General features: G+C 50.9%; 1 protein-coding gene across 4 annotated transcripts in view; it reads left to right on the top strand.

Annotated features, from left to right (window-relative positions):
- Window positions 1-14,322, top strand: part of GSN (gelsolin) — a 64,936-nt gene that overhangs the window by 19,217 nt on the left and 31,397 nt on the right. The window contains exon 1 of one of the 4 annotated variants that reach the window (XM_026457101.1): window positions 10,882-10,921. The exons of 2 other annotated variants lie outside the window; for them this stretch is intronic. Coding sequence is in view for 1 of the 2 variants with exons in the window: in XM_023223673.2 (XP_023079441.1) it covers window positions 12,945-13,088 (144 nt within the window). In the remaining variant the exon portion in view is untranslated. Of the gene's footprint in view, window positions 1-10,881; window positions 10,922-12,874; window positions 13,089-14,322 lie in introns of those variants that run through there. One more of the 4 variants, XM_023223673.2, reaches the window with a different exon arrangement.

Genomic DNA, 14,322 nt, shown 5'->3' with positions numbered 1-14,322 from the left:
GAGGGAGGCGGAGGGAATGGAGAGAGGAGAAGAGGAAAGGGCTCTAATTCTAGCCCTGGCTCTCCCACTGTTTGATCAACTAGGTCTGACCAGGCCCATCTCCTGGCTAACCTCAGTTTCCCCAAATGTGAAAGGAAGATGTGGGCCCAGTCCTGGCTGAGCCTCAGAATCACAGGTTCCCAGGCCCCACCCTAGACCTACGGACTCACAGGCTGGGGGTGGGGCCTGTGAATCTATTGTTTCCTGAGCTCCCTGGGTGATCCTGCTGCACACCTGGTCCACAGAGGTGTTAGGGAACCGCTGGGCTCAAACCTGCTCCCAGCTGGGCCTCAGAGCAGCTTGGCCTCTGGTTGAACTTCACTGACCCACAGAGAGCGCCCTTCTCTTGCAGAATGCTTTCGCAGAATAGTGCACTGGAAGCTCGTGGGCTTTTTTTTTTTCCTAAAGAAAAACAGCTTTATTGAAATATAATTTACATGATTTATTGGAGTAAATTTACATATAATTTACATACACATAATTCACTCAATTCAATAATGTTTAGTAAATTTACAGAGTTATGCAACCATCATCACAATTCGGTTGAGAAGATTTTCATCATCCCCAAAAGGATCCCTCATGCTTGCTTACGTCCCTCTCTACGCACACCCCATAGCTGACCACGCATCTGCTTTCTGTCTCTTTGTTGTTTTACTGTTGTTGTTTCGTCGCCTAGGCTGGATTGCTAGGCTGGAGTGCGGTGGCGTGATCTCTGCTCACTGCAGCCTCAACTTCCTGGGCTCAAGTGATCCTCCCACATCAGCCTCCTGAGTAGCTGGGACCACAGGCACACGCCATCACGCCTGGCTAATTTTTGTATTTTTTGTAGATGGGGACTTGTGGTGATGCCCAGGCTGATCTTGAACTCCTGAATTCAATGGATTCCCCCCGCCTCAGCCTCCCAAAGTGTTGGGATGTTAGGCGTGAGCCACCTCGCCTGGCCTGCTTTCTGTCTCTCCGAGGACCCAGACCTGTGTTCATTCCAGCTGGCCCTGTGGCCTCATGCAAATTATTGCCCTTCAATTACTCCTCTGCATGAGAGGGATAATTCTACTCTCCCTGTAGGGGGTTGTTGAATTTCACTAATGTGCACAGTGTCTGACGCACCCGAGGAGCTGGGCACATGGGAGGGTGGTACGCAGGGCACAGGACATAACACAGATGCCCAGGCACGGTTGGCACAGGCCTAGCAAACATTTTAAAGCACTCACTCTGTGCCAGCTTCTAGACTAAGCATCTTACATGCATTACCTACTTTAATCCTCGGTGAATGTGAATATCAGTTCCATTTTATAACTGAAGAAACAGGCACTGAGACGGGAAGTCACTTTTGCAGGCTCACATAGATGATAGTTGATAGGGCTGGGAGTCCATCCCAGAGGCTGCCTTCCCTAAATATCATCCTGTCCCCTTCCTGATGTGAATCATCAAGCAAGGGACAACACAATTCGTAGATCCAGGACACGGTTTATGGCACATACCTCTAAGGGGTAGGACCTGGTGTGATGGACTCACAGCCATCTCAGAGAGGGGATCTGGGAGATGGAATGAACACAGGTCTGGATCTTCAGAGAGACAGAAAGCAGGCCAGGCGAGGTGGCTCACGCCTATAATCCCAGCACTTTGGAAGACTGAGGCGGGGGGAATCTATTGAGTGCATGGTACAGTCTGTCACAAAACAGACATGACATGGTGCATGAAACATGACCCAGGGTGTAAGAGGCATGAGATGCCACTACAAGGGAGACACACGGGACAAAGCAAGAGGAACGCAGGGCCTGGTAGGTGGCACAGTTACAGGGTATGTGACACTGGGCATGACAAACTCTATGATGCAGAGACATGGTACTCAGGGTTTGAGACTTGAGCTATGGCAACTGGGCAGGCTGTCAGCCACTGTGGGACCCTTTGTCATTGGGGATCCTCCATTATGTTGGTGCCTGGGGCCCCAGCAAGCAATGGCAGGAACAACTTTCTCCTCTTCACAAAGGCCTGTCTGGTTTTTTTTTTTTTTTTCCTCCCTCCTCCTCCCTGTCTCTTTGGATGCCAAAAAGTGGGAGTGCCCCAGAGGAGTGGTGGCCAGAGTAACCCCCCCCCCGCCATCCCACCAGCTCAGATAGGGGTCAAGGCTTGGGGCCAAGCCCACGGCGCAGGAAGGGGTTGCCAGGTCCCCAGATTCCCTCTCTGAGATAGCTGTGAGCACCAGCATTGGCTGGGGCGAAAGCTGGGTAATTTTCCTTTAAGCTGTCTTCCTTCTGCTCCCCATCCTGCCTGCTGGTGCTGGCTGTGAGCATGTCTGCATTCCAGAGCTTAGGAGAGAGAGTGAGAACCTGCTGCTGTTAAAGTTAAAGAAGTAGATTGCTAACAGCTGCCGTAGGAGGGGGTGGATGTGCTAGACAGGAGGCCGTGGATTGCAGGCTAACGTTTCTTGAGCCTCTTGGCACCTGGCACTCACTACCTCATCTTGTCTCATTTACACAAAGCCCCAGTAGCCCGATGAGGAGACAGGCCTAGAGAGGCAAAGAACTTACCCAAGGTCACACAGGGAGGCAGAGCCAAGGCTAGACCTTGGTCTCCCGGAGCAGGCAGATGAGGTTGTATAGAGGCGACGGCACAGGGAATATTGTTGGGGGGTTAGTGGGCAGTGAGACTGCAAGGGCTTGTAGGCCCCAGATCATAGAGGACCGAACTCAGAAGTCCTGACTTCTTTCTGTCTGCACTGAGGTCCATGGAAGGGATGATGCAATCTGTATGGGTGATGGGCCCAGTGCAGGGAGAGTTTAAGGGAGTGAGGGAGCTGATGTCATGATCCCAGGGAAAAGATGGGGACACCAAACCAGGATAGTGGCTGGAGTGTGGGGGTGAGAAGTGGGTGTAAAGTGGGGAGGAGGTGAGCTTGGTCTCTGCTCTGGTCTCAGCCTTTATGTACTATCTCGGTGGGATGACTGTGGTTGGGTCCTGCCTCCAAGGGTATCCCAGAGGGTTCTAGAAGCTCCCACATGGACAGGAACTTGGAGGACAGTGCTGGTGATTGGGCAGGTGCCTGGATAGAGGTGAGGCCTAAAGCACACCCGGGCACAGAAGGCAGCACCCACATGGGAGCCCAACTTCATGCCAGGGACTGTATTTTAGGTGCTGGATCTTGCTTAAATCTTCCAGTTGGCTATGATTATCCTGTAAGCTGGGGAAGGAAGAAAAGCATTCCAGTACTATACCTCTGTTTGGGTCAAAGGAGGGGAAAGTACTTTAAATAAAACCTATTAGAGTTAAAAGGATGAGTAGCCATAAAAATATCTTTGTAGGCCGGGCGCGGTGGCTCAAGCCTGTAATCCCAGCACTTTGGGAGGCTGAGACGGGCGGATCACGAGGTCAGGAGATCGAGACCATCCTGGCTAACACGGTGAAACCCCGTCTCTACTAAAAAATACAAAAAACTAGCCGGGCGAGGTGGCGGGCGCCTGTAGTCCCAGCTACTCGGGAGGCTGAGGCAGGAGAATGGCGAGAACCCGGGAGGCAGAGCTTGCAGTGAGCTGAGATCCGGCCACTGCACTCCAGCCCAGGCAACAGAGCGAGACTCCGTCTCAAAAAAAAAAAAAAAAAAAAAAAAATCTTTGTATCTCTGATGGTTCTATTGTAGTCAAAAGTTTTAGATAAATTGTGAAGAATCTCTAAATCATGCTATTTGGAGTTTCTCTTTTTTAAAAAATACAAGTTATTGTATATACTTCAGGTATATAACGTGACGTTATGGAATACATATACATAGTAAAAAGGTTACTATAGTGAAGAAAATGAACATACCCATCTCTGTTGGCATAGAAGTAATTGCGATTTTTGCCGTTACTTTCAATGACAAAAACCACAATTATTTTTGCACTGACCTAATAAAATCTGCTCATTTAGCATGAATCCCAAAATACAGTGCAACTTATTCCCTGTAGTCCTTGTGTTGCACGTTAGTGCTCTTTTTTATTTTGAAATTTTTATCTTTGTTATTTTTAATATATAGAGAGACAGGGTCTCACTATGTTGCCCAGGTTGGTCTTGAACTCTGGGGCCCAAGCGATGGTCCCTCCTCAGCCTCCCAAAGTGCTGGGACTACAGGCACGAGCTCTCCAGGCTTGTTCATTCCACATATCTGCTACCTTGTGCCCTCTGTATCCTCATTCGTGGATTCAACCAACCACAGATCAGAAATTTTTTTTTTTTTTTTTTTTTTTTTTGAGACGGAGTCTTGCTCTGTCACCCGGGCTGGAGTTCAGTGGCACAATCTCCACTCACTGCAAGCTCCGCCTCCCGGGTTCACGCCATTCTCCTGCCTCAGCCTCCTGTGTAGCTGGGACTACAGGCGTCCGCCACCGCACCCGACTAGTTTTTGTATTTTTTGTTTTTTAGTAGAGACAGGGTTTCACCATGTTAGCCAGGATAGTCTCGATCTCCTGACCTCGTGATCCGCCCGTCTCGGCCTCCCAAAGTGCTGGGATTACAGGCTTGAGCCACCACGCCCGGCCCAGAAATATTTTTTTAAAAAAAGTAAAAAATAATAAACAACAGTAAAAAATAATACAAATTTTAAAAACATTACAGTGTAACAACTATTTACATAGTTTATTGTTACATAGAAATTTACATTTGTGTTTTTATGTAACAACTACAGTATAACAACTATGTAAATAGCAATTACATTGTATTAGGTTTTGTAAGTAATCTAGAGAGATTAAAGTATAATACATGGGAGGATATATGTAGGTTGTGTGTAAATACTATATATAAAATATATATAATCCTATGCCATTATATATATAAAATCCTATGCCATTTTATATATTGGTGTACAGTATCTGCAGATTTTGGTATCTGAGGGAGGTCCTGGAACCAACTGATCCCCCGTGGATAGGGAGGAACAGCTATTCTCTGATATATTTCCCCACTGGAGTTTTTTGTTTTTTTTTTTTTTTTTTTTGAGATGGAGTCTTGCTCTGTCGCCCAGGCTGGAGTGCAGTGGCACAATCATAACTTACTGTAGCCTCGACCTCCCAGGTTCAAGTGATCCTCCCACCTCAGCCTCCCCAGTAGCTAGGACTGCTGGTGTATGCCATCATGCCTGGCTAATTTTTAAATTTTTTGTAGAGACAGGGTCTCACTCTGTTTCCCAGGCTGTTCTCAAACCACTGGGTATAAGCCATCCTCCTGCCTTGGCCTCCCAAAGTTCTGGGATTACAGGCATGAGCCACCATGCTCAGCCAAGAGCCCTTGTTCTCTTGGGTGGGCCAGAACAGGTGAAGTCAGAGAGGAGGGGAGGGGGTGTCATAAGGAGTCTCATGGAGGGGATTGGGTAACAAGGCTGGCTCAGTAGATGTTGGCTTGAGGCCCTCTCCTAAGATGCATCGCCATCCCTGGTACCAGCCTTGTTTGGAACCCTCCCTGTCTCCCTTGCTTTGGATGCAAGGACACAGAGGTAGAGGGGTGGGCATGAGGTAGGTGTAGGGCAGGTATAGGGGCCAGTGAGCTATATGTGTGTATAGGGTCTGGACACATGCTGGGGGTCATCTTTGGACTAGTTATGCTTACTGAATACCTGCTGTGTGCCAAGCATAGTGCCAGAGGCTCCTTCAGTCCTACCAGACACCCCACCAGGTTGGAATCTTCACCCTGTTTTACAGAGGAGGAAATTGCAATGCCGCAGAAGGTGCCACTGGCACAAGTTCCCTGGTGGTGGGGATTTGGGCTCTGTCCAGATTCTTCCCTGTACATTGCCTCAGATTCCTTAGGTTGGAAGGTCACTCGTCCTCACCCTATTGGTCATTTTTGGTATCTCCGGCCCACAGAGACTCTGCAGGCACTCCTGGATCCCATTGTCTTTTCCCTCTTCCCTGCACCTGCCCCCTTTTGTCTTTCTCAGGGAGTTCTCCCTGCAGGGTGCCTTTGCAGGGCATGGTCCTCGGATCCCTCGCATTTATGGTCTCATTTAATCCTCTCAACTAGCCTTCAAGAAATGCACTTTGACCCCGATTTTCCACATCCAGACAATGGGCTCACACGTCTTACCAGAGCCCAGCAAGGAGGAAATCTTGGCCGTAGTTGATGTGGGAGGCTTGGGGAGAGAGAAGGGCTTTGTTTGGAGCCATCAGGAGGAGGGATGTGGTGCCATCATCTGAAGTCCTGCATCATTCATTGTCCCCATCAGGAAGGTGGTTGGCCTAGGGAAGTTTCCAGCATTCCTGTTAGATCCCAGTGAAGGATGAATCTGATCCCTAGTCAGGCAGGAGGGGACCCTGGCCAGACGCACAAATTTGTTCGCTTTTCGCCGTGTGTCTTTTAGCATCCTTGAGTCCCAGGGCCTGAAGGGTTCTTAGACATGGGCTGATTTTCTTGCCACCTGCGTCCTGTCAACCACATCACCACTGGGCAGCTCATTATCTATCTGGAAAAGGGGAAGGAAACCAGCATTTGTCTTTCCATTTTTTTTGTTTGTTTGTTTTTAAACTGTGTTGATATACACACAACATAAAATTTGCCAGGTCTCATTTAATAGGCCAGGTGTGGTGGTTCACACCTGTAATCCTAGCACTTTGGGAGTCCAAGGCAGGCAGATCACTTGAGGTTAGGAATTCGAGACCAGCCTGGCCAATATGGTAAAACCTTGCCTCTACTAAAAATACAAAAATTAGCTGGAAATCACTTGAACCTGGGAGATAGAGGTTGCAGTGAGCCGAGATCACGCCCCTGCATTCCAGCCTGGGCGACAGAGTGAGACCCCATCTTAAAAAAAAAAAAAAAAGAAGAAGAAGTAAGGCATTTTTAACCTTATCTTACACATAAGGAAACTGAGGCTCAGAGAGATAGAAACTTATCCAAGTCTCTCCTTTAACAATAAAAGCAGCCTCCTTTATATGTGCTTACTCTGTACCAAGCACTGTGCTAAGCCCCAAATGTTCTTTACCTTATTAAATTCACACAACTACCCTCAGAAAAAGGTATTGTAATCCCTGTTTTATAGATGAGGAAACTGAGGCTCAGAGAGCCAGAGCGACTTGCTCAAAGCCACACTGCTAATAAGTGATAGACCGGGGACTTAAACGCAGGCATTTCTGGTGGGAGCTCGTTCCACAGTCACACACAGAAGGTTGCTCTCTTTGTTTTTCTCCCTCTTGGAAAGTCCTTCCACTGCAGAGCAGGAAGCTGCCTCCTGTGGCTTCTCCTGCTCATTCTGACTCCAGCTGGGGCATTGTAGACCCTGCCTTCCCCTGCAGCTCTGCAGAGTCTGTGTCTCTCCAAAGTCTTCTGCTGGTTCCATGGTCCCAGCATCTGCAGCCAGGCCTCCCTGTCTTGCTGCAGATTTGCGTTTGTGCCTGGGCTTCCCAGGGGTGGGTGATGGGGTGCTGAAGGGGCCAGGACATAGTTATTTGCAGCCCTGGCTACTAAGCCACCACACCTCTCAGGGCCATTTCCTCCCCGAGAGCAGGAGAGACAGACTGCTGAAGTGGGTCCTAGCAAGAAGGGCCCAGAGCTCATACCCATGGCCAAATCTGGCTGCTTCCAGGGCATGGGGTCAGGGAGTGGCAGGGCCAGGCCCCTCCAGATGTCCAGCCCTGTCCCAGCACTAGGTGGGGTTGGCTCCGGAAGCTGGGAAAGGGCCATGGCTTTGGTCCCTGAGACAGTTGGTCTCCTGGAGTTGGCTTCAGCCAAGCCCCGCTGGCCACCTCCCCAGCAGCTGTCCACTCCCAGGATGGATTTGGCCAAAGCAGAAGCCCAGCCAGCCCCGACGGGGAGCACCGCTGTGTCATGGAGACCCAGGCCTCGGTTCTGGCCTGGTTTTTGAGAGAGCTGAGTTCTAGATCTACTCTGCCAGGCACTTGTTTGGCTTTGTGACCCTGAAAAGTCACCCTCTTGTTCTTGGTGTGATCATCTACAAAAGAGAAGACAGACTAATGACCACTGCTGCTAATAAGTCCTGCTCTGAACAACATACTCCAGCAGTCTCACTCCTGTTCCCCCAAAAGTCCTGCAACTGGGCATCACTGTCCCTGTTTACAGATGAGTGACCTGAGGCTCAGAGAGGGACGGTAACTTGCTCCACCTTACACAGCCCAGACCTGAACTCCAGCGTCTCACTGTGAAATCTGTAACCTTTCTCCCGCACCATCACGTACTGAAGGCAGGCCTCTGTACAGAAACCAGGCTGCTCAGAAAGAAGAGTGCTTACTTTTGGGGAGCTCCTGTGTGTCACATCCTGGGCTTCCTCACTGCTCCATGCTCTAGGTACCATTCTCCCCCTTTTATAGATGGGGAAACTGAGGTCTTGATTACAGGAGCTGAGTCCAGATTCGAAAACCTGTCCACAGAGCTTGCCAGAACTTGTCCAGGCCCTGTCCAGTTTCACTGGGTTTCATAACTGGCTTCTCTTGTTTACTGACCATTGTCCCAATTAGCAAAATCCCTGGCCGGAAGGGAGGGTGCTCCTGGGAGGACCAATAGAACAGCAGTGAGCCAAAAAGCAAATAGACTCCAAGAGAGGGCTTTCCATGAGTGCCTGGCTGCCTGGAAAATCAAGAACAATAGTGTTTGGAGTAAAGAGAAAAGAACAGGGTGGTGTCTTCCAGGCCCAGCCAAGGCCTTTTTGTACACTGTGGAAGAGGCGGGGGAGGCCACCTCCTCTGGTCTCTGGTAGCTGTCCTGGGAGTCCCACAAAGTTACAGAGGGAAGGAGGGCCCAGAGCTGGTTGTGTTGTGGAGGTCCTGGGTCAACTACAGGGGAGAGACCCCAGGGGGACATGGGCAGTACAGCCCCCATCCTGTGGCAGACACATAATCTGCCTACTGTGTGCCTGGAGGTGGACCCGGGAACAGCTGAGATCGGAGGTCAAGGAGATCTCCGAGGTGCAGAGAAACGCAGAGACCAGGACATGCTCGCGTACTGAGTTGGTAGCAGAAGGACTGCCTCCAAATCAAAGAAACCATGCCAGACCTGAGTGCCATGTGGCTCAGAGTGCAGGTGCCACAACCAGTCCCGTACTAAGTGGCCACAGCCTGGGGATCTTCCAGGCCTTTGGCCTGGGCACTCACATCAGGTGTGTGAAAGGCTAGAGGGCTTTCCCGGTATCATCTCCTGCCCTGGCCTGGGAAGTGTTGTGGGGACAGCTGCCCCGGAGACTCCTGGCTGCCAGGTTTGACTCGGGCTTGATTGATATAGCCTGTCACCTGAAAAGGGCGCTGCTGCTCCCTGCCCAGGCCAGGTGGTGCTAGGAGCTCCTGCTTGGTCTCCGCACACAGAGCCTGGGCTGTGAAGCCAGTCAGACTTGTGTTTGAATCTCGGCAACACCTCTTTCTAGTTGAGTGACTTGAACCTCCCTGAGTCTCAGTTTCCCAGGCTGGGCCCAGAGGTGAGGTGGCATGCTGCCATCAGTGACTGCAGTGCCTCCTTCCTCAAGTCAGGGGCCGTGGACTGTCTGATCCAGAAGGGTCTGTAGAGGTGACCTGGTCCAATGTGTCCCTGAAGCTCAGAGACTTGTAGGTCCTGGATTTGGTTGTACAACCGGTATCTGGGAGTGCTGGGACCAGGAAAGAGGCTTAGAGTCAGAGCATCAGGCCCTGTATTTTGCATACGAAGACACTGAAGCCCAGAAAGGTACAGTGACTTGCCCAAAGTCACCCAGGAAGTCAGTGGCAGAGCCAGCCCTAGCACTGAGGCCTCTTCCTTTCCACCTAGGGGCCCTTCTTTTGTACCTGAATTCCCCCATTCCCTTGAACTCATACATCTTCTTCCAGGCTGGAAGCAGAGTAAGACAATGTTGCTCCCACCATGGTCTCCACTCATCAGTGCCCTGTAGCAAGAGCTCCAGGGTCTGTAGTGAGGGCTCCCAGAGGGCAAGGGTGGGGTCTGTTCACCAGCTCTCCCATGCCAAGGGCCTGGGCTCCAGTGCTATATGGTGGGCAAAGCTGCAGGCCCTTCGTGATTGTTAACGTGGCCGTTGGGCTGATGGTCAGTGGCCTCTGGGGCCAAGGTCAAGCCACAGCAGCCCCCCTATTAATCACCAACTATGCAGGTCAGAGTCACACTGCTCCGGAAGGGGCCACTCAGCTGGGCAGTTGCTGGCCCAGGGTCAGTCTGGGGGCTGGGCGGCTAAGAAAATTTCTTCCCACTTGTTTGAATTTTCCAAACTGTCTAATAAGCAGGCATCACTGTAAGCAGATTTTAAAAGGGATTGTTTCTTATAAAACAAAGGGATTTGTGTTCTATAAAAGAATAAAACTATATTGGATATATACTTGTAAAGTTTCAAACGCTACAGCAATGCTTTTTACAATTTTTTCAGCTAGTATATTGAGGTATAATTTACATATCATAATGATTCACTCACTAAGTGTACATATAGTTCTATGAATTTTAGTAGATTTAATTGGTTGTATAATCTTCACCGTAATCCAGTGTTAGAATATTTTTATCACCCTGAAAAGTTCCTTCATGCCAACTGCAGTGATCTAGGCACTTCCTCCAGCCTCAGGCAGCCACGGCAATGTTTGAGGATGAAATTCTCCTCCTTCTTCCCTTTCCAGCAAATGGCCTTAACAGTTTGGTGCTTACTCTCTGATTTTTTAAGGCTGTATGCAAAAACAGGCACCATTGTAAAAAGGGGAAGAGGAGCTATACTATAGCCATTATTGTGCAATTGCTTTCTGCACTTGGAGATCTCCCTCTGTTTACTGAGTGCCTACTATGTGCCAGGCACAATCAGATGTAGCTCATTCTTTTTTCACAGCTGCATAGTGTCCATTGTGTGGTGGCTCCATCATTTATTTAACCAGGACATTTGGGTCCTTTCCAGTTTTCTTCAAACAATGCTTCAGTGAACATCCTTGCACATATATTTTTGTGTTTGTTGGTAAGTAATTCTGTAGAAAGTGAAACTGTTGTTGCATTGTGTGTTTTGAGTTTGGACAAATTGCTATCCAGAGAGGTGAAACTGGTTTACGCTTCCATTAACAGCCTATGGGAGCTGTGGATTTTTTTTTTATAATATCATCCTCCAAATGGCTAGGGGGAAGGGAGGGCACTCTGAATTTAGGCCAGAGCTGGCCCACTGCAGGCTGGGCAGGCCCAGGCCTGGACTTGGAGCTCTGAGAACTCAGGTATCCCTCTGGGGCCCCCCACAGACACTGAGACAAGTTCAGACTCTTCAGTGTGGCACACAGGCCTTGGTGACCCCTGCTGCCCTCTGCAGCCTCCTCTCCTCTTGCTCCCTGTGTTTCCTACTGGACCCCGGGTAATTCACTGGATATGGTTATGTTTGCCTGCCCTTTGCCTATATGTCCCCTCCCCCTGGAATGTCTTTTCTTCTTAATCTCCATCCTCCCTGTCATTCAAGGCCTGGGTCACAAGTCCCTTTCTCCACAAAGCCTTCTTATAATCTCTCCAGCCTGAACTGTCTTCTCTGTGTTCCTTTAGCCTTTTATCTGAACCACATCCCCCCTTAGGTGGGAGCAAGTTGTGAGTGGGAGAGGGCAAACTTCAGCCTGATTAGATAGAGGCTGGACTTCCGGAAGAGCTGGGAAGGAGGACCATAGTTTCTGGGGAGGGGGTGGAGAACTCACATTTACCTAGCTGCTGGCCGGGCTATTTTCATATCCTCAGACCGATTTAATCCTCAACTACTGTACTCATTTAGAAGATGAGAAGAATGAGACATTGAAAACATGCACAGCAGAGGTGGGAATGAAAGCCAGCTCTCCAACTCTCTAGTCCTCTTTCCTGTCACTGCATCAGGCTGCAGGGTGAAGGGGAGGTCTGGGATACAAAGAGAACTTAGAGGTGGAGCAGTTGAATTCTGCGCAGTGCTAGGAGGGAGGAGAGGGGTTGGAGGAGGTGGGAAACAGTCCTTCAGTTTGGATAGCTCTTCCCCTAACCCAGAGACTCTAGTGGGAGGGTGGAGGGATGGGGATGGGAGGGGAGCCTGGGAGTGAGGAGGAAAAGCAAACTCTGTCTTCCCCCAGGGGAGTCAATGAATAGTACCTAAAATGGAAACCAAACAAAACAACTTCAAGAAGTAACAAGGGCTTGTTTAGAGACATGAAGGGAAACCCTGAACCATCAGCTAAAAGAGGTAGATAGCAGTGCTTGCCCCTGGGGAGAGGTAAATGGGAGGGAGAGGAAACAACTGTGTACAGACATGTGACTTTACATTTTGATCAAAATAAGACTTTTAAAACACAAACACTTTTTAAAAAGAAGGAAAGAAAGGCCGTCTTGGGTAAAGTAGGAGGGGCTATCCCAGGAGCTGAGCGGTCTGCCCAGCTGAGTCCTGCTGGTTTCACCTCCCCAGGGGAGCCGGTCCCCTGCCCTGCTGCTGTGCATGCTGCCTGGTGGGGGTTCTGCCCAGGCCCACTGCTGCCTGAGTTCAAATGCAGGCAGCACCATTTGCAAGCTGTGTGCAAGTTGCTTCACCACCCTGCACTGTTCCATCCTCTGTAAAATGGGTTGGCCATTGTACCATCTCTGAAAAGGATGTGCTGATGCGTCCGTGAAAAGCTTTCAAAAATTGTTCATGTTATTTTTTTGCTGGAGATGTTAAGTGCGGAGAGGAGAGGGGGCTCGCGTGGGTCACAGGAGGCTCAGCTGGGCTCACCGCGGTTCGTGCCTGCGCCCATTTAGCGTGCACAGAGCTAGCGCCTGCTGTATGCCAAGCCCCGTGCTGGGTCTCCGCCCCGGATCTGGGGTGCAGGAGCTGCCGCGCCCTGTCGGGTCGATCCCGGTGGGAACCCAGATGTCTCCAAGATCCGAGACCGATCCCCGCCCCACGCCCTCCCTGCGGGGCGGTCCCCGGTTTGGGCGGGATGGGTGGGCGGCTACTTAAGGTCGGCGACCCGAGGCCGCTGCTGCCGACTGGGTCCCCTGCCGCTGTCGCCACCATGGCTCCGCATCGCCCCGCGCCCGCGCTGCCCTGCGCGCTGTTCCTGGCGCTGTGCGCGCTGTCGCTGCCCGTCCGCGCGGCCACTGCGTCGCAGCGGGCGTCCCAGGCGAGGGCGCCCCAGGGGCGGGTAACCGAGGCGCGGGTGAGTGCCCGGGGGGCCCCGGGGCTCCCGGAGTAACTCTCTATTGTAAGTTCTTGCAGATACAGCGCTAGGAAAAGGGGAGTAATTCAGGTCTAGAATGGAAAAACTGTTTTGTTGCTTTGTAAGTATCTCTTGCTGCTTCCGGGGCTCTGGCTCGCAGATGAGGGTGGGAGCCTGGGGGCCCTGGCTGTTCCCTCCCAGGAAGCTAACCTCACCGTGGCCGGATTTCTTTTCCCCTGCCTCCTGATTTCTCCTTTTCCTTCTCTGATTTCTTCTCCCCTCTGCCTCACGTCTCTCCTTCCCTCTTCTGATGTCTTCTTCCATTTCCGATTCCTTGTTCGCATTTGATCTCTCTCCCTCTCCAATATTTCCTTCTTCCTTGTACCACTTCACCTGTTTGCTTATGGTCATTACTATCATTTCTTCTCTCCTTTCTGCTGTCTTCCCTGCCCTGTCTGGTTTCGTGTTTTTCCACCCTTCTGCCCGAGTTCTTCTCCCCGCCTGGTTTCTCTGACTTCTCCCCTCTGATTTTTACTCTCACCAGATCTCTTCTCCGGCCAGAGGTGACCTGCGCCTGCTGATTTTTGTCCTCGACTCCAGCCTAACCCTCTTGTGCCCGCCCCGGCCCCAGCCCCAGTGCATGTCTAACAGCCTCCCCATTTTTAACCACCTCATCTCCAACAGCCTCCTGCAGACCCTGGTGCATCCTCTTCTCTTACAAGAAATGCAATTGGGGGGTGGGGTGTTGCGGGGCAGGAGGGAGGAGGCAGACAGCGCAGGAGGCCACTTGGGCTCAGCCATTTGGACCCTTCTTGGGGGTATGATGGGGATGGGTACAGAGAGGAGAGGGGGCTCCCGTGGATCACAGGAGGCTCAGGTGGGCTCACCTTGGTTTGCGAGTGTACCCATTTAGCGTGCACAGAGCTAGCACCTGCTGTCTGCCAGGCCCATGCTGGAAATCTTTCCACTTCCAAAGAGCAAAAGCAAACAGGCTGTGTGACCTTCGGTCAGTCCTTTCCCCTCTTTGAGCCTCAGTTTCTCTATCTGCAGTTTGGGGTTGGGTAGTGAGCTCTCGGAGGGCCCTTTAGTTGTAAGAGCCATTGAAGATGCTGGAAGGGAGCAAGCTGAGGCCCTGGGGACCCTAAGATTTACTATTACCATCTGAGGGGTCTACCCATAGTCCCAGAGCTTGTGATCTTGGAGCCCAGGGCAACCCCTGCTACGCTGTTTCCTA

The sequence above is a fragment of the Piliocolobus tephrosceles genome, chromosome 14, assembly GCF_002776525.5.
Source record: "Piliocolobus tephrosceles isolate RC106 chromosome 14, ASM277652v3, whole genome shotgun sequence".
NCBI classification, from domain to species: Eukaryota; Metazoa; Chordata; class Mammalia; order Primates; family Cercopithecidae; genus Piliocolobus; species Piliocolobus tephrosceles.
This window is presented reverse-complemented; position numbering and strand designations above follow the sequence as displayed.